The sequence below is a fragment of the Hypanus sabinus genome (assembly GCF_030144855.1).
Source record: "Hypanus sabinus isolate sHypSab1 chromosome X1 unlocalized genomic scaffold, sHypSab1.hap1 SUPER_X1_unloc_8, whole genome shotgun sequence".
Lineage (NCBI taxonomy): Eukaryota > Metazoa > Chordata > Chondrichthyes > Myliobatiformes > Dasyatidae > Hypanus > Hypanus sabinus.
Window position 1 is genome coordinate 759,787 of NW_026778977.1, and position 27,081 is coordinate 786,867.

At 44.0% G+C, this 27,081-nt stretch overlaps 2 protein-coding genes, 1 long non-coding RNA gene and 1 pseudogene across 6 annotated transcripts in view; 1 reads left to right on the top strand and 3 right to left on the bottom strand.

The window, feature by feature from the left end:
* LOC132385670 (uncharacterized) overlaps positions 1-2,400 on the top strand; it is a 34,899-nt gene extending 32,499 nt beyond the window's left edge. The window contains exon 3 of the long non-coding RNA XR_009509226.1: positions 2,262-2,400. This is a non-coding gene — a long non-coding RNA (uncharacterized LOC132385670). The remainder of the gene's footprint in view (positions 1-2,261) is intronic.
* Positions 1-27,081, bottom strand: part of LOC132385657 (homeobox protein Hox-A10-like) — a 98,685-nt gene that overhangs the window by 61,555 nt on the left and 10,049 nt on the right. Inside the window, exon 2 of one of the 3 annotated variants that reach the window (XM_059957865.1) lies at positions 24,105-26,775. The exons of the other annotated variants lie outside the window; for them this stretch is intronic. Coding sequence (XP_059813848.1) covers positions 26,504-26,775 — 272 coding nt within the window. The 3' untranslated portion in view covers positions 24,105-26,503. Of the gene's footprint in view, positions 1-24,104; positions 26,776-27,081 lie in introns of those variants that run through there. 3 annotated transcript variants of the gene reach the window in all.
* hoxb8a (homeobox B8a) lies at positions 106-11,437 on the bottom strand. 2 transcript variants are annotated; one of them, XM_059957871.1, is made up of 2 exons: positions 2,274-11,437; positions 106-1,299 (listed from the first exon to the last, which is right to left on the bottom strand). In XM_059957871.1, exons 1-2 carry the CDS (start codon positions 2,698-2,700, stop codon positions 1,022-1,024), a joined length of 705 nt encoding a protein of 234 aa, XP_059813854.1. In that variant the 5' UTR covers positions 2,701-11,437; the 3' UTR covers positions 106-1,021. The 2 variants fall into 2 exon arrangements, with proteins under 2 accessions (XP_059813854.1, XP_059813855.1); XM_059957872.1 differs by having other exon boundaries at positions 106-1,296; positions 2,274-11,436.
* On the bottom strand, positions 12,615-22,171 carry LOC132385665 (homeobox protein Hox-B9-like; annotated as a pseudogene).

The window sequence follows — 27,081 nt, forward strand, 5'->3', positions numbered from 1 at the left end:
TTGAAGAGGGAGGAGGGGGGGATTTGGCGAGCGCAAATGAGGAAAGGTAACTCCGAGCATTAACTGGAGGCTCTAATAAAAAAAAGTCACTAAAGACAAATCGAGTCAAGTGTGATGTTGATGTTTTATTGATATTTTAATCTGCACTTTTCAATAACAGTATCCATCTACCTATCTGCTTATGTTGTCTATTCCGACACGGCGCGCATAGTTAATATATATCTATATGTGTTTTCTTTAAATTTGCCAAATCTTTCATTCAAAGAAATTCCCTTTAAAAGGGACTTTAAAAAAAGCGTCGTTTCCACAATCATGTATTTCACCCCCCACCCCTACGCCCCAACCTCGCAGTTAATGTTCCTCTTCTCGCAGCTTGCACGTCCTAACAATGGTCCAGTTTTGTGTAAAACGATAACGCATCACCGGTCCTTACAATCCCCCCCCCAACCTCCTCCCCACATCCCCCCATACACACCCTACCCCCCCCCCCCACCACCCCTATCAATGATATTCGCGTTTACGGGTAGATGTTCTCACAGAATAAAACCCAAGAAATATTTTTTCCCCCCTGGTTTCGTTCCTCTTTTAAAACGGGTTTTACTGATGCACGTGCCGGCTTGAAGAAAACATATTTTTTCCCCTCTCTGTATATAAACACACTAAAGCCGTAAACAGTAACACAAATCTAAATCGCTAAAGCTTAAGTAGGCAGCTTCATGTTGTCGGGAAATTTAAGCTAATAGCCATTAGCTGGTATATAGTGCACACGGTTTAAATAATCTACACTAGTATTTCAACACACGGACTAACACAATGCCCCAAGAGCTTCACTTTAAATACTTTACAAGAACTCACTTAAATAACTAGAATGTTACACAATGTTAAATGCCTGGTAGAAAGTTGAAATGGTCCTTTTAGTCTACAGTTCCGTACAATATTTTGTACCATACAGTAATCAGTAGCGCCTGTCCCGCACCTCACACCCGCACTTTGCTCTTTGTCAATGCATCGTCATTGTTAGTTAGTCATTCCCTTCGTCTTCCTTCCCCTCCTTGTCCTTCGAGCTCTCCTCGATTTCGGACTTACTGCTGGGGAACTTATCTTTGTTGTTTTCCTTCTTCCACTTCATCCTCCTGTTCTGGAACCAAATTTTGACCTGCCTCTCGGTCAGTCCCAGGGCGTGCGACACCTCGATCCGGCGTTTGCGGGTCAGATACGGATTAAACAAAAACTCTTTCTCAAGTTCCAGTGTCTGGTAGCGACTGTAGGTTTGCCTGCCCCTGCGCCGTCCTGCGGCTGCTGGGTAACAGAGGGAAGGGGTGAAAGATAGATAGATAGATAGAGAGAGAGAGAGAGAGAGAGAGAGAGAGAGAGAGAGAGAGAGAGACAGAGAGAGAGAAAGAGAGAGAGAGGGGGGGGACAGGGAGAGCAGGACAGAGCAGAGCAAGTAGGAGAAAGCGATAAAAACGAAGAGGGAAGATAGAAATAGAGAATGAGAGAGAGAGAAAGAGAGAAATAGGGCAAGTGAGAGATAGAGAAGCAGAGAGGGAGAGAACAGTGTTAGAGAAGAACGAGGGAGAGAAACGCACAGAGAGATAGAAAGAGCGAGAGAGGGGAGTGAAGAGAAAAAGACAGACAGAGTGAAAGACGAGCATGAACAGAGAGAGAGGGGGAGATAGAAGGAGACAGAGAGAAATAGAAGAGGGACAGAGAAAGAAAGAGTGAGAGAGACAGAGAAAAGAGTTATAGAGATAAAAAGAGAGTGAGAGAAAGAGAGACGAAAAAGAGAGGGAGAGAGAAAGATAAAGAGAGAGAGAGATAAAGAAAGAGGAGGGGAGAGAGAAAGAGAATGAAAAAGAAGGAGAAATAGTCAGTTTCCGTAATTGTTACACCGAGGCTACCGAAACAGGATTCAAACACTCCCAAACACTATTCAATATCTCAGGAAGAACTGTGCCATAAACTAGCAATAAAGCCACAAACGGCACATAATATGCTACACTTAAAAACCGCCTTCAGGACCATTAAAGAATAAAGCAATTTACAAGTACTGAAGTTTAGAATCATAAAACGCTAAAGTTACTGTGTTTTTTTCCTCTCTCTCTTTATTGGCTCGGGAAATAAAGCTCTACTCCGTTTCTAGTATGTGCTGTGTGTCTCTGTGCGTGTGTGCGTGCGGGAGAGTGCCCGTGCATGAGAGAGACTTCACCCCCTTTATCCTCGCGTTCACCCCCTCTCTTTTCTTTCAATGTCTTTTCCAGCTCGCGTCTCACCTTGCGGTCGCATCCAAGGGAAGAGCTGCGTCGGGGAGGAACTCTGCTCAGAATTCTCCGCCTCTTCTCCCAGGCTGTTCGCCGTCGACTTGCAGTCGGGGTACTGGACCAACTCGGCCTCTTGCTGGGCGGCGAAGATCGGCTGCCTCTGCAAGGCATCGTAGCCGTAGAAGCTGCCGGGATCCCCGTGACACGTCACCGCACACGGGTTCTGCTGATACGCAGAGGTGGAGAGAGTGGCCGCGCCGTGGTGGTAAAAATCCTGAATCTGACTGGGATGTTGGAAACTTCCACCGCTGCCGGGTCCGTAAACCACGGTGGCTCTGGTGCCCAGATCTTGGCTGAACCCACAGTCATAATAATTGGGACGGAGGGAGTCCCCGCTTTTATACTTGGAAAACAGCGAATTCACAAAGTATGAGCTCATCTGGAAAGGACTAGGTCTGACTGCTGAACGGAGAGAACTTGGTGTTGGGTAAACAAACAAACAAACAAGCCGAGGATTTTGTTTCTAGGAAAATTAAGCCTTCATGTTATTGATCTGAAAACACAGCATCCCGGTATCACATCTTCGAGAAGAGGTTCACTCATAAACAGTTTTCGATCATTTACTTCCGCCCAAATGAGTTGTTTCATATTTTGCCGTCTCTTTCCATAATAATTTGCATTTATTAGCCCAACCACGTCCTATTGGCTTTGCTTCCTCCGTACGGACACTGCGCCGCGTGAAAAGGGAATGGTGAGAGAGAGGGGGAATGAGAGAAAGAGAGAGAGAGAGACAGAGAGAGAGAGAGACACACAGAGAGAGAGAGAGAGAGAGAGAGAGGGGGAATATGCGGATTAATATATTCCACCGTGTTCATTACCGGGATATCAGCCGCTTTACAGCGGATGAAATACATACGCCACCAAAAGATTGATAAGGGGAAGTAACTGTTCTGTTGTAAAAGAGTGGATGGAGAGGCAGACGTTAATTTCCAAACCATTTAATGAGAATATGCGGCTCTTTCAAAGGTCAGAGTTACATCAACAAGACACGGAAGTACAGTAGCAAACCCAAAATCTAATTACCATCAACTTTGGACCTAATTGCTATTTTTCCTCCCAAGTTATTGCAGCACAGCCGCATGACCGGCAGTACCCTTATGCAAATTATTTGGGGATCCTTCTTCTGAAAAAAAATATGTTTAATCATAGTGAGGAGTTCTAGTGGTATTTAACAATTTAATGACCCGTTATCTCGTTATTAATAAAGCCTTTTATCTGGTGCCTGGACGGGGCCTGTAACAGTAACAGTCAGTTGAGAACTATAGGGAAGAGATTAAGGAACTGCAAATCGCAATAAAAACGCAGTCTGCTATTGTTTATAACACACAGTGAACTGCAGTTAGCGTTTTTATGAGACGCTCTGTGCGCAACACTGACATATAGGCTTTCAGAAGTGGCGGGTATGCTATTTTAAACAATTGAACACACACACACACACACACACACGCCGTAGATCTATGCACAATAATATTTAATATAAGATGCAATTAGGGAACGGTTCCTGATGGGCTCGCGTTATAGGTTGTAAATTTGCTCTCACTGAAGTTCCCCAGCTCAAGACGTGAGGGCTTCCTGGCAGCCGGCCGGCAAATGCAGTGAGTCCTCATGAACAGGTCAGGGGAGACGCAAGAACCGGGCACGAACCTGCTCCGAAACAATTTAACTTTAAAACGTTATGTAAAAAAAGTGTGTGAGAGAGAGAGAGAGAGAGAGAGAGAGAGAGAGAGAGAGAGAGAGAGAGAGAGAGAGAGAGAGAGGGATTAAAAGAAAAATTATTTACAAGGAGTTGACACTGCTTGCTGAATTCTAGTGACTTGAGGGAAACGGTGTTAGTCCTGGGTTTTATATATATAATGTATATATGATATATAATACACACACACATATAAATATATATATATATGTATACACCATCATTTGCCTTTAAATTCAGCAATGGTGAAGTAGTTTGAACCCTTGGCTAATTATTGTTATTTGTTGTTGCTGCTGTTGCTGTTGCTTTGACGATTGGCTACTGCCAATTATTTCCAGACCCCCTTCAAACCGACCCCGAACCCCTTCCCTAGACCAAAGCGCCCCTGTTTCACGGTGGGGGAGGGGAAGCAAGCCTCGAGCTTTGCAGATCTGTATCCAAACTGCAAGCACCCGAGGTTGCACTGTTACTTGGAATTGCCCGTGCACACACACAAAAAAGAAGTCTGACCCAAATTAGCAGGCCTTCTCGCAGTTGAGAAGTCAGATAAAATATAACTCATAAGAAAGTAAAACTTTCCGGTATCGATTCCATTACATTTATTTAAAATAATAACGTTTATTATTTATTAAACATATTCATTAAAATATCTCTACCGATTTTCTACTGTTTAATAGTTCCCCTTTTTCCGAGCTACTCTCAGTGATATCTACGTGCAAGGTTTATTTCACCTCTATAGGAACCTCCCAGTAGAGCTGGACATCAGAAGAAAATCTATAAGTTATAAATTTCGATTCTACACTGCAAATCCCGAAGTTCTTGGACCGGGGAACAAAACAGAAAGCACAATGCGTCCCAATTTACTACGTTTAACCAATTGAGATTTTCTTTCAGACACCGCGTTTCATAACATCCGTCGCGGCCTGTGGAATATTGTCAGCTAATCGAACGCGGGATTTTGTCATGGGGCAAGAAAAAAGTGGTGTTCAAATGTACTCACGAAATGAAGTATGTAAAATACATTTTTTTTAAAAAAACTTCTTTTTGAAAAGAAGCATTCGATTCTGAAAATATTCCCTTTTCAGGGCATTAGTTTGTTTTGAAAAGCAGCTGCATTAAAGTTACTTTCACGTGGTAATGATAAATTCAATTATTCAGTAGCTTATTTAAACCGCTCATCTTCGAAAGTTTGTCCTTTTCGACTACCTGTACCTGCCGCCTGCATGACTTAACTTCAGCCGCCTCCGTCCTATTTCATAAGACTACAGAGCAACTTTCCAATCGTTACAATGCCTTTCAAATTCAGCAACGTCTCTTGCTACATTGTGAGGTCATTATATATTCATTTTCACCCGCGACCTAACGTGAAATTTGATACAAAAATCGGAACAGATCAGACGATTAACTCGACAAAACTCTTTTCAAAATTGCAGCTTAGCGACAACACGATTATCACCAATGCCGCGAATTTCGCACAAACGATACCTGCTTCTCAAACGCGATCCTCTTGTGATTACAAATGGATAATTAGGTGAAGAATTTTAGGGCGTTTTTTTTTAAAAAAAGGAAAGAAAACTCGTATCGGATGACGGGAAAAAGAGTTCACAACTTGTGAGTGTCCGGCCTGCGAACACCCACGTGATTCTTGTTTTATGATGAGGTATTGCGGCCGTGACGTGCTCTAGATAGTTTTGGGGGTTGTTTTGTTAATATCAGGGATTTCTCGATTTCTTGTAAGCGTTGTTGCTGTTTTTTAAAATAATAATTTAGCATCTCTCTCTCTCTCTCTCTCTCTCTCTCTCTCTCTCTCTCGGAAATTGGCAACTTTTTAATGATTGGGTTCCAACTTGTCCGAGAATATTCTCAACAACACATGCTAAGTTTGGCTTGGAGCAAGCAAATTTTACGAGTTTGCAAAAAGGCAGATAAACCATGCATCGTCACACACAGACACAACACACCAATACACACACACAAACACACACACACACAGATATAGACACAGACACAAACACACACAGAGACACAAACACACACACAGACACAGACACCAACACACAGACACAGATACAGACACAGACACAAACACACACACAGACACAAACTCACACACAGACACAGACACCAACATACACACAGACACAGACACACACACACATTTCACACACAGACCCAGACACAAACACACATGCACACACACAAACACAAACACACACACACACACACACACACACACACAGTCCATGCATAACATACATGCTAATCACACACGTATTGACTATTTAATACATATTTTTAAATGTATGCAAGCAACCAATCCGCTCCTACCTAAATTGTTTACAGATAAGTTTGCAGTAATTTCCGAAGGCAGTATCATGGCATTTACCGAGAGCTCAGGTCTTGCGAACATCTAAACACACAGCATCACAGCGAGAGGTATCTATTATGGGTTAATACCGAGACTTCAGTTTCATTTTCTACTGATGTGTCGCCGAATCGCTCGACGGAATTACACAAATAAAACTCAATTAATGGTATGTCTGCGCGCACGGGCCGCCTTAATGGGATAAACGCCGAAATAATTTAGCGTCTGAGCGGCACCACATAGGAGGGTAATTCTGAAATTAATAGAACAGGAGCCTCCTGCACGAAAGGAGAAGGCATCCTTAAACTGGCTTGTCTGAAATGCAGAGTCGCAGGGTGCACTGTGGTGGAATGAAGCCGGGAAATTAACCATATTTACACACAACGCCTTTAGATGTACAGTAAGTGTACATACAGTGTGATCCTAATTGCGAATTATATATCTGTGTAAACCCAAATACTTCAAAGAATATATATATAAAATATGGTTGTACTGTACGCCTTTTTTTGCTCTCTGTCTGACTCTCTTTTGCTCAAAGTATTTGCTGCGGGCTGCACATGAACCATCCATAAATAGTACGGGAGAATGAAACAGAGTACAAGATTAAAAAACACACACACACACTCACTAATAAAAGAATAGAAAGCCAAAAGTAGACCAGGGGCAGCCCTGATTCAAATGAAGCTTTTCCTCCCCGGTGATGGAAGGTCGATTTACAAAACTCGATTCAAAGGGACTGCTGTTTCCCCCGGCATTGTTTTTCGCCTTGACAAACGTTAATGCGTTTTTTTGAAAAGAACGTGAACGCGACAGATGAATCTAAAATAGAACTGTGCGGGTCTTAAAATCTAGCAAGCGGTTCAAACAACAAAAAAAAAACCCAACAACAACAACAACAGGAAACAACAAGCGATATCATTGGGCCTGGTGTGAAGGAAACACGGGAAGCCTGGTAATGCCTGGAAGGAATCGTCCTCGGCTTCTGTTTTATTTTTGCTTCCAGTGAAAACGTGTGGGTTGCATTCTGCCGAATGGACGGCCGGCCAGAATCCGGACGTGTGAAGCAGCCTAATGTGAGGACTGAAAGTTAATTTAGAAACTAAAGCATCCACTAATGATAATACACACTTTTTTTATTTTTTAAAAAAGCGTTCTTTAAGCAAGGAACACAACCAGCAATTTTCCCATTACATGCATCGTTTTCATAATAGGCGGCTGCAAATCCCTCTTGTTTGATGTGGATCGACTCTCTAAATTCAATTTCTCATGCTGCAGACCGCCTGGTCGAAAATCGCCGAATTTATTTCTCAAGTTCTTAACACCTACTAAACAACCTGACAGAACAAATAAAAATATAGGCATAAAGCGTGGCACGCAAGTTACTTTCTCAAACAGCATTTAGTGATGTAGATACTGCGAAATAACCAATTTGAGCGAAGCTTTTAATGAAGGATAAATTCTGACATGCGGTGGTTTTTGTTTTACTGCGCATTATGACCGACCGAGAAAGAGATGGCATGTTAGGAAATTAACGCAAAGGCACAGGGCCATGGATCTTGGCTTCTTGGACTAACGAGTGGAAAATCGCCACAATCGAGTTTAGTGGAACATTGATGCCACCTACTGGCAAATTGAAAGAATTACCCTGAATTTGTGAAAACACACGGCGAAATATTGGTAAATATGCGTCACTGAATGATGAAATGTAGAGGTAAAAAAAAAGAGAAAATATTGGCCTTAAAGAACGGCGAAGAGAAATGCTTAACTTCTTTTGTGTCCGTCGTGTCATATAGGGGTGGACATAGCCAATTGACAACATCCTGAATGGTATCGGAACGAATCGCTCACAGCATCCGTTCGTATAAGGCAGTAAAGAAGAGAAAGAAGGGGAGAAAAAGAGAGAAAGAAAGCTTTGAAAACGGAATTGTCCCCACCTCCAAGACATTTTTACTTTTAGAATGATCTGCCAGGCATGGGCGCGGACTGTAAACACATTCAAAGACCTGGGCCAGACGTCTCGCCAGAATCTGTATAGCGCTTTTTTTTATTGCAGTAAGTTCTGGCAGCCACCAATGGTTAGAAAGTAGAACAAAAGAGGGCGTCGCTTCTTTAGGGTCTAAAAAAGCATGCTCTCTGCACTACAGCACATTTCCCCTTAAAAATAAACACATAATTTTTTCCCTATATTTCCCTTAGAAATAAAGTCACATTTTAAATACTTGACGTTCTCTAAATTTGAATTTAATTTAATACGTTCTGAAAGTCTTCCCTCCACCCTTGCAGTGTTTGCTTTACAGACGTTCAATTCCTAACATTCAGAAATTTATACCCTATAAACTTTTATAGCGGTCATATTATTTTATTACCGCGCAATCACTGAATTTCCTATAATAACAGACAACTTGACAACTTCCTAACTCTTCGTCGTCCTCCTCCGGCGTCAAATACTTGCTTCTGTTCATTTTTTAACGTGCTCGTGTCTCTTGTGTTAACGAAAAAAGATATTAAAATTGAAACTATTAACTTATTAGTCGTGATACACGACATGCTGGTCTTTTAATAGTCCCCCCCCCCCCCATCGACTCTTAGCAAAAGCTGCTTCAAGCAGCGCAGAACTACTTTCGGGAACAGTCGTTGCCCCTCGACTATCCGGCTCCTGAACCACCGTGGATAACTTCGCTCACCTCAACTCTGAACTGATCCCGCGACCTGCAGGCTCACTTTCAAAGACTCGACAGCCCATGTTCTCAATATTATTTCTCGTTTGTCTATCGTTATCATTTTGCTGTTCTCTCTCTCTCTCTCTCTCTCTCTCTCTCTCTCTCTCTCTCTCTGTCTCTCTCTCTCTCTGTCTCTCTCTCTCTCTCTCTCGCTGTCTCTCTCTCTCTCTCTCTCTCTCTCTCTCTCTCTCTCGCTGTCTCTCTCTCTCTCTCTCTCTCTCTCTGTCTCTCTCTCTCTCTCTCTCTCTCTCTCTCGCTGTCTCTCTCTCTCTCTCTCTCTCTCTCTCTCTCTCTCTCTCTCTCTCTCTCTCTCTTGTATTTGCACGATTTGTCGTCATGTGCACGTTGGTTGTATTTCCCGCCTTTGTTCGCGTGTTTCCTGCTGTGTTTCTACGGTGAATGCGCACAAGAAAGGGTAGCATTTGGTGACTTTAATAAGAAAATGACTGACGACTAATATCAATGGATTATAAAATATCGAATCCTAGGTTCAATTTTCAACACGCCCGCTAACACATCCGTAACATTTACAAAGAAAAATCCTGAAGCTTTTAAGGTAACGAACCCTTTTCCCTTCCACATAATTATAATGAGCCTTCGTTATCAAGAACAAGGTCTTGCAGGTAATATCCAGCACAAATGTCAATCTACCCGGAGCACACAATGGAGATCATTACCTTCACCACCGTGATCAAATACATATTGCATACTCAGAAGCTTTTTCTTTCACATGCGGCCAAGTTTGAGGTTTGAACTTTAACCTCGAAGTCTGAAGCAGCACATGCAATTTTCTTCCATGAATACCCTTGGTTGAGATATCTTTCCTGGATGCTAGGGTGTAGATCTGCGTGAGAATTGTCAGTGTCAACCCTGAAACCTTTTGGCTAGGGAACAGATTTTGCGGTGGGTAGTTAAATAGACACACACACACACCACACACACTCACACACACACACACACACACACACACACACACACACACACACACACACACACACACACACACACACTCACACACATAAACAGACACACACACACACACACACACACGCACTCACACACACACACACACACACACACACACACACTCACACACATAAACAGACACACACACACACACACTCACACACATAAACACACACACACACACACACACTGACGTAGCAGCTACCAAAAATAAGATCGTCAATGTCTTAAAGCTATTTATGTAACTTACAATAATAATCTCGTCTTTTATACAAAAACTCGTGCATATTTATACGCATATTCCAGAAGTATGCATCTCGATATCATCTATCTATCTATAACTGTATCTAGCTATCTACCAAATTATTTATCCATGTATCTATCTGTATCTATCTAGATATCTATATAACTATCTATCCATATCCACATATATGTATATATATCCATCTATATCATGTGTGTGTATGCATATATGTACTTATATACTATATGTGTGTATGCCTGCATATTTATAGATGCATATTCTGCATGTATATTCATGTATGAACGTGCCCAGAGGTAGACTGCAAGCTAGGTTGATGGTTATGCATATGCAGAGTAACAAGGAGTTTCCTATAAATCTCTTGAAGCTGCGAAGTGCATAAAAAATAAACGCTCTAAAACTGAACAAATCAGGAGGACATACCAATCCTTGAGAAATTTTACTTGCTTTGGTCGGATGGCGGGGTATTACTTGCCACACAGGCCCATGAAGCTTACAACTAAATCTTCAGGCCACAGAAGTAACGGTATTTTGAGTCCTCATAATTTATGTAAATTTCCGGAGAATGTTTCCTGCACCTTGCGTGTAAGAACGCGCTGTTTTGCACCTGAATCCTTCAAGTCTATAACTGTGTTCCAACAGCCGTGATACGCCACGGATTTTCGTAGTTAGTCGAATGAGTTGGACGATAAAATATTTAAATCAAACGAGGCGCGGTTGCGTTTTAATTGTGCGGTTTGTACCTTGCTCGGCGAGGAACTAAAACACGTCAAAATAGAGAATTCTTCAGATCCTTTATCGGTGAAAATAAAACACATTTGGAAGGTATGGTGAATTCCAGGCTCTGAATGTCAGATCTACACTGAAATCTTACAGCATCGATCTCGGATGGCGTTCCTGCTACGGCGGGAGCTTTTTAAATTTAACTTTGCCGAGAGCAACACTTCGCTGTGTGTGTGTGTGTGCTGTGTGTGTGTGTGTGTGTGTGTGTGTGTGTGTGTGCTGTGTGTGTGTGTGTGTGCTGTGTGTGTGTGTGTGTGTGTGTGTGTGTGTGCTGTGTGTGTGTGTGTGTGTGTGTGTGTGTGTGTGTGTGTGTGTGCTGTGTGTGTGTGTGTGTGTGTGTGTGTGTGCGTGCGTGTGTGTGTGTGTGTTGTGTGTCGTGTGTGTGTCTGTGTCTGTGTGTGTGTGCGCGCGTGCTTTTTTCTCTCTTTCTCTTCCCAGTAACTACACGCATTTCTGTTTTTTTTTTGTTCTGCTTTGTGCTGTTGTACATTGTTGTTGTGCTCTTCCCATTGCGTCCTCTGCGCTGGGCAATTTATTGGGGAAAAAGCCTAAGAGCCGCATCATACGACTACCGGCAGCCTGACTCTGCGTCCGAAGGCGGTGACGTGATGTCCGACTGTATTCCCAGTTGATTCATCATTTCAATATTTGCTTCCGTTGCGATTTTACGAACTGGCTTTCGTCGTTCCACACTGCCCTTGCCACCACTTGCCCCCCAACCCTTCCCGCTTTATTTTCAGTCATTTCCCAAACTTATTAAAATGACTATAGAGATGTCGGCCGCTGGCAATGACGAGTGGTGCCGGCTCCGGGGCCAGAGAAAGAGTTAAGAGTTTGGAACCGAGGCCCAGAAGAAGAAACAAAATTAAGAGACGCAAGGTCACACAGAAACATCCAAATGTCTAATAATCAGCTGCGCTTTATTTCGCAGTCTGTGTATCCCATGCATTCATAAATTTCCATCTATTGAATGTGTGTGATGTTAGGTGCACACACACACACACACACACACACACACACACAAATAAAATCAACGGGCTCGATTTCTGCTCTAAATCACTCACTGTATTCGACCTGTCATTGTTTCTAGCCTCAATAATATAAAATTACATTAAATAGACCGACCACGCGCTGCTGCTATTCGACAGTTCCGGAACACGGGGGTGGGCAAGAGGCGGGTGGAGGGGGAGGGGGGAATAAACTAAAAGCGAAGACGACCAAGAATTTTTTTTATATATGGAGAGAGGGGTGTTCGTGTAAGAAACTTGATTCGATAACCTCCAGCGTAAACTATACGAAAACGAAGAACAGTTTAGAGTTTTAACTCCGGCCGCACAGCGGATAGAGACATAAAGATGGACAGAAACGACCCATTTATCAGTCCCCCCTCCCTTTCATCTTGGCGGGTAGCCACAATCGGGGCAACTTGGGCAGATACTTGCTACGCACAACTTAACGGGTAACTTTATTCCCCCCCCACTACCCACCCACCCACCCTCACCCCCATGCGGCATTCTCCTCCTGAAACGTTACGGAATCCTACATTATACCTCGTTAACGCTTCTACCCCGCCGTATCCGTCTGGCTTACCGTTAGTTTGAAAGCCACGTGGTTAAAGTTACCCAGACAAAGGGGGCAGGTATCGAACAGTGACGACTACTCGTTTTAAACATTCGGGGTTATGGAATCCGCATATATATATATATATAAAAATACGAACACAACAAGGTCAAACTCAGCCAAACGCAAAAAGTAAGGTTCACAGAGACAAACTGCAACTACGTACTCCCGCTGCTTAAATAGTGATCACAATTCCATGTCAGAGTGAATATCCTCAAACCAACCTGATTGGGGGGGGGGGGAGGAACACTAACGAAAAAAAAACAACAATTTGAAACGTTGAACCATGTATTGTAGACATACTCCGTGTATGTAAACAATGGAAGGTCAGTCGTGTTAAAACAGTAAAGGATTAATAGATATATATATATAGACAGAGAGAGATTTAAAAACATCAACAGTCGTTTAAAGACGTCTTCTCTCTAAAATCTTGCTCTGGAGCTCCGTTGGGGTACCACGACCATGTCCGAAAGAATCGCAGAAATTATAATAATTTATAAACAACTTCAAGTTCCTTACAAAAAACCCTCAAGACAAGAGAAGGGCGAAGGAATAAAAGCATGTTTCTCACTCTCTGTCTGTCTCTCAGTAACAGAATGGAGAGTCAGAGGAAGTCGTGTCTCTTAATATCCGCAATAAAATCCCTTACACGTGACTCTATTTCGTGAACGAATGCACTAAAATCTTCGGAATAAGACCCTTGGCATTCAGGCTATTCTTTGTTGTGGACGGATGGCGATTTTTATCCTCTGGACTCTGCATACTTTACAACTCCGCCGCGGAGGGTCCCAAGCCCGGTTGCGGAGAAGGAGGAGGGCTGACTGCGGGATTCGCCGCCCCGTCCCGCAAAGCGAAAAAAAACACAACCCAGAGGTACAGAAACCGCCAACGGAGGCTTCAAAGAACTCATCTCTGGGAGGGGAACGGGCTGCACCTGGGGAACAACATGAAAGACTGGCCCAGGAGGGAGGACTCTGCCCGGTCGGTGGCCTATTGCCGCGGTAGAGGGCGACCGGCTGAAGTAAGTGTAGGGTCTTACGGGGGTATTGCAGTGGAGACAGTAACCGGCTGTGCGCTGAATTTTGGACTACGCAGCTCGTCACTCGAACTCCTTCACATGTTCCTTACTGATTCTCTTCATCTTCATCCTCCTGTTCTGAACCAGATTTTGACTTGTCTCTCAGTTAGGTTCAGAGATGCGCCACTTCGTGTCTCCGCTCTCTGGTGAGGTACATGTTGAAAAGGAACTCCTTCTCCAGTTCCAGGGTCTGGTACTTGGTGTAGGGGCATCTCTTCTTCCGCGTCGAGCGAGCGTGCAGCCAGTTTGCGGAAGGTTGTCTGAAGACGGGCGAGGGAAAGAAGAGGGGTGGGAGTGAAAGAGGCAATCAGAGTAGAATCGGAATTTGCAACGCGAACTGCTTTTCATTCACGCGTTCCACGAGATGTAAAGTGTGCGGGGACGGATGCCCAAAAAATGCGATAAGCCGAGCCTGGCCAAGTTATATGGCTGAACTGCATACCCCGCTGGACGGCGACTGAAGGAGCAGTGTGTGTGTGTGTGTGTGTGTGTGTGTGTGTGTGTGTGTGTGTGTGTGTGTGTGTGTGTGTGTGTGTGTGTGTGCGTGTGTGTGGTGTGTGTGTGTGTGTGTGTGTGTGCGTGTGTGTGTGTGCGTGCGTGTGTGCGCGCGCGTGTGTGTGTGTGTGTGTGTGTGTGTGTCTGTGTGTGTGCGCGTGTGTGTGTGTGTGTGTGTGTGTGTCTGTGTGGTGTGTGTGTGTGTGTGTGTGCGTGTGTGTGTGTGCGTGCGTGTGTGTGTGCGCGTGTGTGTGTGTGTGTGTGTGTGTGTGTGCGTGCGCGCGCGCGCGCGTGTGTATGTGTGTGTCTGTGTGTGTGTATATATGTGTGGTGTGCGCGGCGGTGTGTGTGTATGTGTGTGTGTATGTGTGTGTATGCATGTGTGTGTATGTGTGTGTGTGTGTGTGTGTGTGTGCGGCGCCGTGCTCGCGCGCTGTTATGACCACGATTGTAAACTGGAGCATAAAACTAAACAACGGCAGCAATGCATAAATTGCGCTCTTTCTCTCTCTTTCTCTCCCCACCGTCTCTCTTTCAGAGGCTTCACACTGGAAATTTACCGCGCGTTTACCACCCGCCCCCACCCCACTTCTTCAGAAGACTGATATAGAAAAAGAGGACAAAATAACAAGGGGAAACGTATCGTCAGTCATTTTTTTTTGTCTTACTTCCCTGCCGGGGAATAGACTGGGTAAGGCCGTCCCTGACGGTTTACAGGTGCTCACGTTGAGAACCCATAAAACCTCGCAGAGTCGCTAAGGCAAGAAGGATTATATAAAATGCAAATCAGTTCAATGCGTCTAACTACGCTGGAGGCAATCTGGCCGTACCTGAACTTCTCTTCACACCGTAACTTTCAAAACTATTTTTTTACACACACTCTGGGTCCTCTCCAGGCCAACTTACCTTTGCTCGGGTGTCTCTTGTCTCCTTCCCGTCATGTCCGCAGTTCGTGACTTCCCCCTCCAGAGATTCCCCCCGCAACTTCTGGAGTGCCGCTGGTAAGGTCCGGCCGACGTGACCCGCGGGAGGGCTCCGTTTTCAACGGGTCGTGGCCGCTCGAAGGGATCCCGGGGCGGCCGCGGGCTCGGGGGCTCGGGTCCAGCCAGGACCGCACATACCTGCTCTCAGCGGGACGGGCTGAGGCTGGACGTACGGATGACACGAGCGGACACACCGGCAGAGTGCTGAGAGTACACTGGCGTCCCAGGAGCTACCGAAACGCGGTTCGACTTCGCCTGAAAATTACACGCAGGGAACTCGGGGTGTTCGCTGAGCCCCGGCTGCCTGGAGACTATATATTGTCCCGAAGTTACTTGGTCGTAGCTGTCGTTTCGCTGTCGTGACTTATAAGAGAATCGACAAAATAGTTACTAATCGCACCAGACACCGACATTGTGAAAGCATCATACACCGCGATACAGTGGGAAATTATACGTAAGGCTAAAAATTGTTCTCTCAACTTCTCAACTAACAAAGTAGAGTTAGGTAATATGTTGTGGGCTATCTGCGAAGCGATTGGTTAAAGTTTTCATGAGACCAACACAGAGACAATTAAGCTTAAATCAATCCGCAACGGGGCTTAAGCAATTAACACGGCCCACCTCGTATTATACACTTTAAGAGGTGAAATTGTGTTAAACACGGAACGCCACTGCATATAAACGCAGATGGCGCAAAATCCGCAGCAAGGTACAGAACGAGATTAAAATTTTAAAAGCAGTTTTCAAGGAACTACTTTGTTCGTTCATCAATCTTCCCTCGTGTGACAAATCTCACACTGGGTCTCGTAATCGACAGTCCTATTGTTGCTGCCATTATCCGCATCCGATACCCTAAGAAAGTAGTATTGAAGTCAATCTTTGTGACAAGACAATTCTTGTTTTTTTTTGTCGTTCTTCTGTTTTTTTGTCTGTGTGTGTGTGTATGTGTGTGTCCGTGTGTGGAAGGTGGAAGGAATTAACGACTTCGTCGGGTTTGAACGCCTAAATTTGTGTTGGTAATATTAATGAGACATTACGATGTTGGTATCGAATTACGCGCGTTCTCTGCTTATTTAAATATATAAATATATATTATATAAATAGAGACTATGGTAAAAGACTACATTGCAATCCGTGACAAGGCATCAGGCTTTAATTTTGACAAAATTCGCAATAAGACTCGACTCGGTTAAAGACAATTTATTGTTCCAAAACTTTTGGAGTTTAACAGCTGGACGAATACTGGTACATGTATAGGGACTGAGTTTTAAACTCCCGAAGAAGTCAACTTTGACAAGCGGGGAATTACATCGAACCCAACAGGCGAAATTATTGAGAAATGATGTTAAACTATGCATAAAACGTTTAAAAAATGTAACGCTTTCTCTCTTGATATGTTTGTATCTATTTTATGCACAAGACACTCCTGTGCCAGCGTCACTGTATGGACACACAATCAATCCGTGTGTAGAAGCTACCTTGTGTGTTTATATTCATTGTGTTGTTTTATTATTGTGTTCTTTATCTCTCTGTGTTTTTGTTTGTGCTGCATCGGATCCGGAGTAACGGTAATTTTGTTCCCATTTGCACTTCTGTACTGGACGCGTTATTAAACAATTTTGGAAGATTTTGATTCTGACTATTTTGGGCCCTTTCTTTCCTTGAGAATGACGGGGGGCGGGGGGGGTAGTTATAATCAGGAAGCTCAAGTTTAAAGGGGAAAATTAAATGTGAAGGGGAATTCAGAATCCACGCTTGCACTTATTCCCGGCGAGGTACTCAAACTCCACCTCAAGTGAGGGTTTGTATTGGTGGGAACTCCTAACTTATCCTGCCACCTTCATTATGCAATTAATTCCCGGTGACTGAAGGCGTTTAACCCAGTTGCGCACTCGTCCAAGAAAGCTGGGTGGGATAACTTGGATTTAGTTGATATCACAGTCCAGCCCCAGCACATGCTACGTCGAAGGGAAAAGACTATGTGTGGCCCCTGTTTATATGCAATGCAATTATTTTTCCTTCCGGCCAAACTTTGATTTTATAAAATTTTACCCCGCTCCCTGACATAAACTAAATTTAACTACACGCGGTCGTTCTCTTGATCGGATCTCAGGTTCCGTTCGATTAGTAATTAGGTTTTTAATTCAGTTTAATGTCGGGGGGGAATGGACCGCCAGATCTCATCGGCCTCCAATGGGGAGAAAAGGACTGCAGGTTTATCTGCATTTAATCACTGAGACCAATATCGGCGTGTATTCGCTGACATGATAATCACGACTTGGTCGATCACGATCAAGGAAAGATCGGAAACAAAATAAGAATGAGGTTTAATATCACTGTGATGTATCGCTGGCCGGCTGAGTTCCTCCAGCATTTTCGTGTCGCGTGCTCTGGATTTGCAGCATTTGCAGAACGTGTTCACGTTGCTTTGTGGCAGCAGTACATGGCAATGCATAATCTTTTATTTTTTTAAAAAAACTATAAATTACAATGAAAAATCCGTGCAATTACATTTAATGAGCAGTGCAAAAGAGAGCGAAGATAAAAATAGCGAGGTGGCGTGCATGGATTCATTGTCCATTCAGTAATCCGAAGGCGGTGTGTGGGGGAAGAAGCTGATCCTGAACTCTCCTCGGTTTTCAAACGTATCCTTAAATACACGAAAAAGCCTGAACAAATTAAACTGTACATGAAGACAGAATACTCCAATATTTGATCACACAGTGAGAAAATCCCTCTGTAACATCCTGGGATTTAAATTTAACAACGCGGCCTACCTCCCTCACAATTTAACACCGCGATTCACTTGCCTTGCACAAAACCAATATTATTATTCTGGATCCTCTCTGTAAAAACCTTTAATTATTTCCACCCCTCCCCACGATACTTTCAAAAGTTCAGCCGTAAACCAGGGCAAATAATTTGAGAATATTTTCTGCTCAACAAGCACATAGTTTAATCATTGTTTAAAATTAATGCTATTAAGGTGCGGGGTCATAACTTAATCTCGTCTAAGAAATAGCTTTTTAATCTTTTTGGTAAAAATATGGTAACGTGTGCAGCCAGAACCAGTGTCCCTGTTACTTGGCATAAAATGGCTGTTAGAATCAGGATAAAAATCCTCACATCTGCACGTTTTTTTTGGGGGGGGGAGTTTAATCGTTACATATCTTACGGAATAAGATGCTCTTAGCTTCGAAAGCTATGCAACAAAGTTATAATTTATTATGGTCAGTACTTTATTAATTAAATTGCAAATACATGCTATGTTCTTTTTTAGGAGATGTTTATTGCAAATAAAAGAGAGAGAGAGGAGAGAGAGAGAGAGAGAGTGAGAGAGAGAGAGAGAGAGAGAGAGAGAGAGAGAGAGAGAGAGAGAGAGAGAGAGAGATATGTAAGTTTTTAAAATAATTATAGTTCCTGGAGACCATCAAGCGAACGGGACTGTGAGAATATTAACTACATAATTACACTATCTGTAAAACATACACATGTCTACTCGTTTTTCTGGTCATTCGAAGCATGGCGAGACACTTTTTTAAAAAAAGATCTCCTTGCAGGGTCTTTTTAAATGAGGAAATCGCCAGTCGGGCTGGCTATTGTTGTGCAGGTATTAAAAAGGCAGCTTCATGGAGTTCTTAAAGCGACAGCACACTGGCCGAGACAGAACTGTGAGATTCTGCACGCCACGCCGGAGTTCCCAACTCCACATTCTACAAATAGTTCAATAGGAAAACGATTATTTAAAAAAAACTTCACATCAAATGGACTTTCACAGCTCATACATTTTTTTAAACGGCCACTCGAGATAAACGGGAATAATCGCGACAGAACCTTCTCTCTCGCATGTGACCAGTCAAATGAGTGTCCAGACGCCAAAGGTAACACTGTCCAAATGAGAGAACGGAGGCGATTTTTAAAAAATTAATTAGATACAATGAATACGGGCCGTATCTTGAAGACATTGGACAGTTAAAAAGGACAAAGAGATTGATGACTACTCCTATAGTACGGAGGGCCGCACTCCATCGCCGGCGCAGGATTGCCTGCTTCAAATAGGGTACACAAGTGGCATTTTCTCTACAGTGCAAGCGGATAGCTTTATATTTTTAAAGCTGTTTTGGCCACAGATCGGCCGCTGCCAGCGAAAAATGGCGATTGTCTGCGGCAGCAGCCACAGAGTCATGAATCTATATCTATATGTTAAAAAAAAAGTCCTGTCGTTCGGGGTCGCTACAGGCTTTTTTTTGGGGATAGGAATACAACACTGGAGAACGAAGTTTATCTCAGATCCGATAGCATTAGGTAGAAATTAAGCCATTCGCTCCCGGCTGCTGGCACACTGTGCAGCCCTATGAGTGTAAATGAAATTTTAAATGGCCGGCATCTTTAACAATAACGAGATGCCGCTACCCTCCCCACTGGTTCGGCGAATTGAAAAGTGTACCGAACGCCTGCAGATGAGAAGGGAAGCCAGATCTATCTCGTTTGTATTAAATAGCATTCAGCGCAGGAGGAACAGAGAGTCGAGCCATTTATAACCCTTTGGCTGAACCACGTGAAAACTAATTATTATACATATTCTTCAATTCTCTCCGATAATCACCAGTGCCCCTGCGAGCGCATTGAGGAGTAAGACATTGCAAACTTGGAGTTAAACTCAAGGAATTGTGGAATAGCGAGAAAGCTCCCCCCCCCCCCCGCCCACCGCCCCCACTGACTTTAGAGCAGAATCTGAATGAATCAAGCAGGAATTAGCGAGAGGTAAACTAGAGCTTTAGCTGCAGAAGAGTCCAAGCTGAGACGTGTTATCTCTTTATATGATTAGTTTCCTCCGTTTTAAGTTCCAGAGGATAGCTGGATTTTAAGTTCTCCCGTGTGTGTGTGTGTGTGTGTGTGTGTGTGAGTGTGTTTAAGTTTGCAGTGGCCCGGGGACATGTGTGCATCACAGAACCGCTTGAGTTTTATAATTAGTGCTCCAGCCTTCTTAGATTAGATTTTTTAGATTTCGGGTGGGGGGGGGGGGGGAACTACGCTCCTGAACTGTGGAACTCGATTGCCCAAAATTATGTCATGCAGGATCTGTTGGCACTTTTAAACGTCAGCTCAAAGCCTATTTATCTAGGCTTGCTTTAAACTAAAATGCTTTTGCCTTCTATTTTCATGTTTATATGTTTTTTAATTGTATTTCCACGTTTGATTTTACCCCATTGTCAAGCAGTGTGAACTACATCGCCTGTGTGAAAAGTGCTCTGTGAGTAAAACATTATTGCTATCATTTCAAGATTACTATTCTTATCCCCTCACTCGGAGAACATCGGTATCGTCCCGGTTCTTCTTCAGTTTTCGAGATCTGGGCGATCTAGCTACTGCCGAGAGAGGTCAATTCACGCCTGGATAAATTGCATTCTGGGAAATAAATATCGTCATTGTGAGCTGCAATGGCCAACTTGGGAATGGCCGTGTGCAGCAACGTGCTCATCTAACTTTGCGGATCTGATGTGCTAAACTAGTTTTGCATGCAATTCTAACTTAACACCGACCAGCTGAGCTTACGGAAACCCATCGTGTGCACTACAATGTGGCCACGCGGTCGATCCATTTTGCCCTGTTACTAAATTTGGAAATACTTTCTTTTTTTAAAAAAAAAACACGCAGGAGCTTACGAGGTTTCCGATCTCCACACAATAAAGTACAGATAGTTAGAAAGATATGCTGATAGAAATGCAGATCAGAGCGCATGTACGAAGATGAACCCCAATAAAGTCTTTTTTCTTGCCGTTATAAAGCAATTCTGAAGCTATATAATTTAGCCCCGAGGACATATGTAGAGAGTGTGGAAGGTTTATAATGCAGAGTAATGTTATTTTTGCATATATCTACATGTATTTCTATATATATTATATATTTTTCTATATATAATATGTGTAATACTTGGGTAGATTATAAAACAGCTTCTGTGCAGTCAAATGCGAAAATAACATTTTACACACACACACATGCACACACATATATGTATATGTATATATATGTGTGTGAGTGTATATAGATAGATAGATAGATTAGATAGATCGAGGCAAGGCTTTCAGACACATTAATCCCTCAGTTAATGTTCGATAACAGTCCACTCTTGGCGTTGCCGTTGTCACTATACCTCTGCATGTCGGCCATGCATATTCACAGCAAATTTCTTCCAGCACATGCCATATTCCGCATTTTAATCAAAATCCAAAAAAGGTTTGCGACGACGGGTAACCTGGGGTAATTCAGGCAGTTTCCTGTCACTGCGGTCGAATAGAAGCCCAACAACATGAAACTACCTAAGTCACTCGACAGTTTAGTTTCCTCCGGCGGCAAAAGTCCCCGGACACAGCGCGGCGAACGGCAAAATAACCTCCCGATTTACCCGACAGCTGGACGCGACCGTTCAGAAACGAACAGCGGCAAATAATAGAGAATAAACGCGTGAGAGGAGTAAGTGGAGAAAGCTGATCTCGGGCCGCACCATTTTGACCTTGCAGTGCCCGTGCCATGCAAACGTCGGGCGGGAGAAAAATAGTCACAACATTCTTTCTACTGTTCCAACACCGCGGGGCCGCTTGGAGAGTCTTTACATTTGAAACTGTTCTCTGAAATGTTGTATCAACGAAATTTCTTTTTTTTTCAGGGGGTGGGGGACAGATATCTGAAAGATTCAACTTTCTATAAAGTAGAAATCTCTGTCACTACCCCGATTTTTTTTTAAAAGGTCAACAGTTAACGTGACAACGAAGTCCTACCGTTTTCTTCCGTGTGCATTCCGGAATCTTGAAAGCCAAGTTGGCGACGTTGCCAGACAAGGAGAAGGAAAATAACTTCCCTGATCTCAAATCTCTGCCTTGTTGCGTGCCGTTGCAGCCAGACTGCCCAAGTCAACAAGTCCTACATGACAACAACTTTGCCAAACCCATTTAGAGGCCATAAAAAAAAATCTACAAAAGCAGACGTGTTTGTCCGTGGAGCATCGCCGGTACCCACAGTTAGGTTACGACCGTCTAGATGGTATTTAAATCATCGACACCGGATACCAAATACATTTCAAACTGGAAAGGAGTTCTTTAGGCTGGGAAAATCGCGATACTCTGTCTGTGTGTAACCCCCCCCCCCACCCCCCCGCCTCCACCACCTCTCCCAACTACCAAGTGTCCACTTCGGGTCAATTTCACGGGTCCACAATCAGCCAACCGCGGTGCATGATATACACGAGCCAGACTTCAATAGCCGCAATAAAGTTAAATAGATTTGAAAACACTAAATAAGAAGCGCCACGCACAATTTTGTGTGTTTCTTTTTTTTAAAAAAAGTACATTTTGCGCAGCTGCAGAAATCCAGGCAAACTCGCGGTTATTATTATCTTTTATTTTCTGTCCTGGTGTTGACCTTTAACAAGGCCCAGGGAAAGAAGCACCGACTTCGGGCCTTGAAATATACAGATACATGAAATATACATGCTTCATATGGAAGTCCACTACAATTGATGGAGCGTCGTGAAAACTAAGCACTTTGAGTTGCGTTTTCAGAGATTCACTTTTCAAGTAGCGACAGTTCCTTTTCTCTCCCCTCCCCTCTCCCTCTTCCCCTCTCCCCCTCCCCTCTCCCTCTTCCCCTCTCCCTCTTCCCCTCTCCTCTTCCCCTCTCCCCCTCCCCTCTCCCTCTTCCCCTCTCCCCCTCCCCTCTCCCTCTTCCCCTCTCCCTCTTCCCCTCTCCCTCTTCCCCTCTCCCCTCCCCTCTCCCTCTTCCCCTCTCCCTCTTCCCCTCTCCCTCTTCCCCTCTCCCCTCCCCTCTCCCCCTCCCCTCTCCCTCTTCCCCTCTCTCCGCATGAGAGCTGGTGCCCCTGTTCAGTGTGCATGATAAGAATAAAGTTGTGACGGTCGCAATGTTAGTCGTCTTTGTTGTAACAGTATTCTTTACATCATTTTCAAAAAAAAAATACATTTTAATCCAACGTCACACATATCGTGTCTGACAAACTTCCGCCGCGTGAGGAGCTAACTGAGACGACAGATTAGCAATTTTTTAAAATATTTTTCGCGTGTAGTAAATGTCAGACATTTTGGAGAACATTTCGAAATCTCTTTTATTTCTCGATATAAACACGGGTTATGCATGATATCCACTAAATGTGCGAGGGACATAACCAACTACAATGATATGTTACATGTTGAGTTAGGCTTTCTCCATCCGCGTGACTACAACAACAGATATTCAAGAGGAATGCAGAGGGCATTACTTTGCAAAAGCATTGTGCCTACCTATCTTAAGTGCAAAAAAAAATGAAATCAATCTGCAAAAAGTAATTCCAGTTCGTTTCGATTGAATTGCTTCTGATTTGCATTGTTTGGAGCGGGTTCTCTGCGGGTCCACGGCGTGGAACGGGGTGATAGAGTGAAGCTAAACTTTAAACTCGGCCTTGTTAAATATTTAGCCGCCCAACGTGAGGTCCGAGGTGCGGGGAGGGGTTGGAGCGGGAGCGGGGAGGTGGTGTGGGAAGAACAGGTCAACTGCAGTTTGCAATCAAAAAATGAAAATAATAGCTACAGGGGGCCTTTACAAATTGTCCTCTGTTTAAAAGAGAGCGTACGACCCAGGTGTGAAAGTTCATCCCTGAAGAACTTTACCGGCCTTTGAATCAGTCAGAGCAGTATGGCGAGAGAGAGAGGGGGGGAGGGAGAAAGAGAGAGGGGAAGAGAGAGAGGGAGGGGAGAGAGAGGGAGAGAGGAGAGGGAGAGAGGGAGAGAGAAGAGGGAGGGAGAGAGAGAGGGAGGGTGAGAGAGAGGGAGAGGGAGAGAGAGAGGGAGAGAGGGAGAGAGGGAGAGAGAGAGGGAGGGAGAGAGAGAGGGAGAGAGAGAAAAAAATAACAGGATAATCTTGGGTAATATCATGTTGGGTTCAGTGTATTATCCGTACTATACATCATGTTGGGGGTCAATCTTGCTGCTTGTTTCTGTCGTACTAACCAACGCTGTATGGAACTAATAGCTGTGATTTAATAGAAATCTCCAGACACGAGCTGTTCCCTCCAGTTCCAGAATATTTGTTAACCCCGGCAGCAGTCGACATCATCCCAAAGCGATTTTTGTTTCAAAAGCTTCAAAGGCCGTTTATTTCTTTAAAAAAATATAGGCTTGGATTCTCTACCCAAGGTCGGGGGGGGGGGGGCGTGTCATCTGTGGAGGCCTAGTCACAGAGAGTATTATAGGAAGAGGTCAAAGGGGGCTTTGAATATTAAGGGGGTGAAGGGATGTGGGGTTAATGCAGGAAGGTAAATGATTGGCCACGAGCTCATTGAATGGCGGGGGCAAAGCTTCTTGGGGCCTGATGGCCTACACTCATTACGTTCGGCCTGAAGCAATCTTCGTGAAACTTGCATATTTGTATTCCAATCTTATTTTTTTTTTTAAAAAAAGAAAAGCAAGCAATGTTTCATAGTCTTGTTAATCCACGCACCTCTATTTAACTTAATCTGTAATATCGGGTGTATCTGAGTCTTTCAGCAAAAGAACTATGAATTCATGAGTGCATCTTCGGCCCCAAGGCCGGCTGCGAAAGGGGGTAACAACTACGTCACCTAAAAGTCCAGGGCTGCAGGAAGGGCAACCGGAAGCTTTTACAAATTGTCCTAGTTTTAAGAGATATGGCCCATATCTTTTTACTTTATTCCGGAATAATTTTAGCTTCTTTGAGCCTATCAAAGGAAAACGGCGAGAGAGAGAGAGAGAAAAACAAAACATATATTTATGTGTGTAGTATATATACACACACGCACGCACATGCATATTAAAGTAATATGCTTTTAAACTTGTCACGTTGGGTTCAATCTGCTGCTTGTTTCTGTTGTACTAACGAGCGTTGTATTGAATTAATACTTTTGTCTAGTCCGCGTGTCCTGATTGAATAGAAATCTTCCGAGATCTCATCTTGGGGAGAGGAAGGATCTTCGAAGGGGGACTGGCCCTGGGGACAGCTCTAAAGATTTGCTCAGGGCAGGGGACTCTCAGCCGATTTGCCGTCAGCGTTCTTTGCCCCGGATGGGGCAATGGGCTGAAGTAAGCAACTCAGGATACTTAAACGCGAAAGTCTGCGATGCCAGACGTCCAAAACAACACGGACAAAACGCTGGAGTAAAGAGTAAACAGTCGAAGTTTCTGGCAGAAGACCCTTCACCCATTTTGCGTCTGCTGCTGAAGTAATCAGGTTTGGCACTTGGGAAAATGGATATGAGAGAAAAAAAACGTTTATCTGTTCATAATGCATCAACAACCGGCGACCCTCGCTTTGCCTGCAAAGTGGTTCCTTCTGCCATCAGCCCTTCTGCATAACTTAAAGAAATATTAAACAACACACGTGAGAATTACTACAAATCTCCCTCGGCAGGCCAAAAATAATGACCCAATGAACAGCCGCGCCAGCACTGCCAAGTAGTTCATGACGTAATTCAATCGTCCGTCCTACTTGAAATAGGATTAACTTGCAATCAGATTAAGCACAGTTACTCCAGTTTTCATGTGAAGAACCGAATCCTCTGCACTGTCTCCCGCCTCTGGCTCTTCCCATTTTGACGCCGTGTGCCGTATATACTGAAAACACTCCAGGCACCCATGCAGATTAAACATCTGAGGTGTCTGCATGCTGTGCTCAAATCACTCTGTTGTCCTTCAATGAACTGAAGTTGCCTTAAAATAATAAGTTTGTTAATGGATTAACTAGAAATTGTTTATATGCACGAAAGAGAACAATTATTTATATATGTGACCAGCCAGATGTACTTTTGGCATCGAAAACTCTTTTTTTGCCTCTTCAATTTATTTTGTCATCTTCTGAGAAATGGCTCAAAGTCAGCCGATGAAAAGTGATGGTCTCTTCTACAGTAAAAGGGAGCCGCCGCCGTTCATATTCCCCCCCCCCCCCCCCATTATGTTGAAATTACAAACTCGCCTTCTCGCATCTTCCCGTCTCTCCAAGTTGCCCTAGTGACGAGACCGGAGCTTGCAAATTCCTGCCAGTGACTCCCAGATTCAACCCCCACCCCCTCACCCACCCCCCCCCCCCCCGCCGGTCTTTCCCTCTCCCCTTCCCCACCTCCACCTTCAATATCGTTGTGGCATTCGGACTCCCAAAACGAGATCATCCACAGTCTCGTCCTTAAATTAAAAAGAAAAGAAAACCACAACGGCTTCGTCAGATGGGAAATGCGGTTGATAATTCCCGAATTCTGTGCTCCCGGCTCATCTTTTTCAGCTTCATTCTTCTGTTCTGGAACCAGATTTTGACCTGTCTGTCGGTAAGGTTCACACTCCGACTGATCTCCAGGCGGCGCTCTCGAGTCAAGTACATGTTAAACAGGAACTCCTTCTCCAGCTCCAGCGTCTGATGTTTGGTGTAGGGGCAACGCTTCTTGCGTCCCCCCTTTGCCGTCATCCAGTTTATCGTATTCTCGGCCTTCGGGCTTTCTGTCAATCGGGAAAAAGAAAGTGTCAGACGACCTGACGAATTAAACTATACTTTTGTATTTTCCCCGCCTTAACGGCAACAATATAATGCCGCGGGGGGTGGGGGGGGGGCGTTCAACGACTTTTCCCCGGTAGGGACGAGAGAACGAGTCCGCCTATCAGCTGAGGGAATAACGGGACGGCTCACAATGTTATCCTTCTCCGCAATGGCATGCTGCAGAAGGTCGTGTGGTATAACTTTGCGATCAGTCAGAATAAATACCAACATTATTTAAAAGGGGAGCTAACAGTTGGATAAATAAACAA

Coding starts and splice junctions, on each gene's coding strand:
- hoxb8a (XM_059957871.1), bottom strand. CDS start 2,700: ATGAGCTCATACTTTGTGAATTCGCTGTTTTCCAAGTATAAAAGCGGG. Junction 1,300..2,273: donor CCCTTGGATGCGACCGCAAG/GTGAGACGCGAG, acceptor TCTGTTACCCAG/CAGCCGCAGGACGGCGCAGG.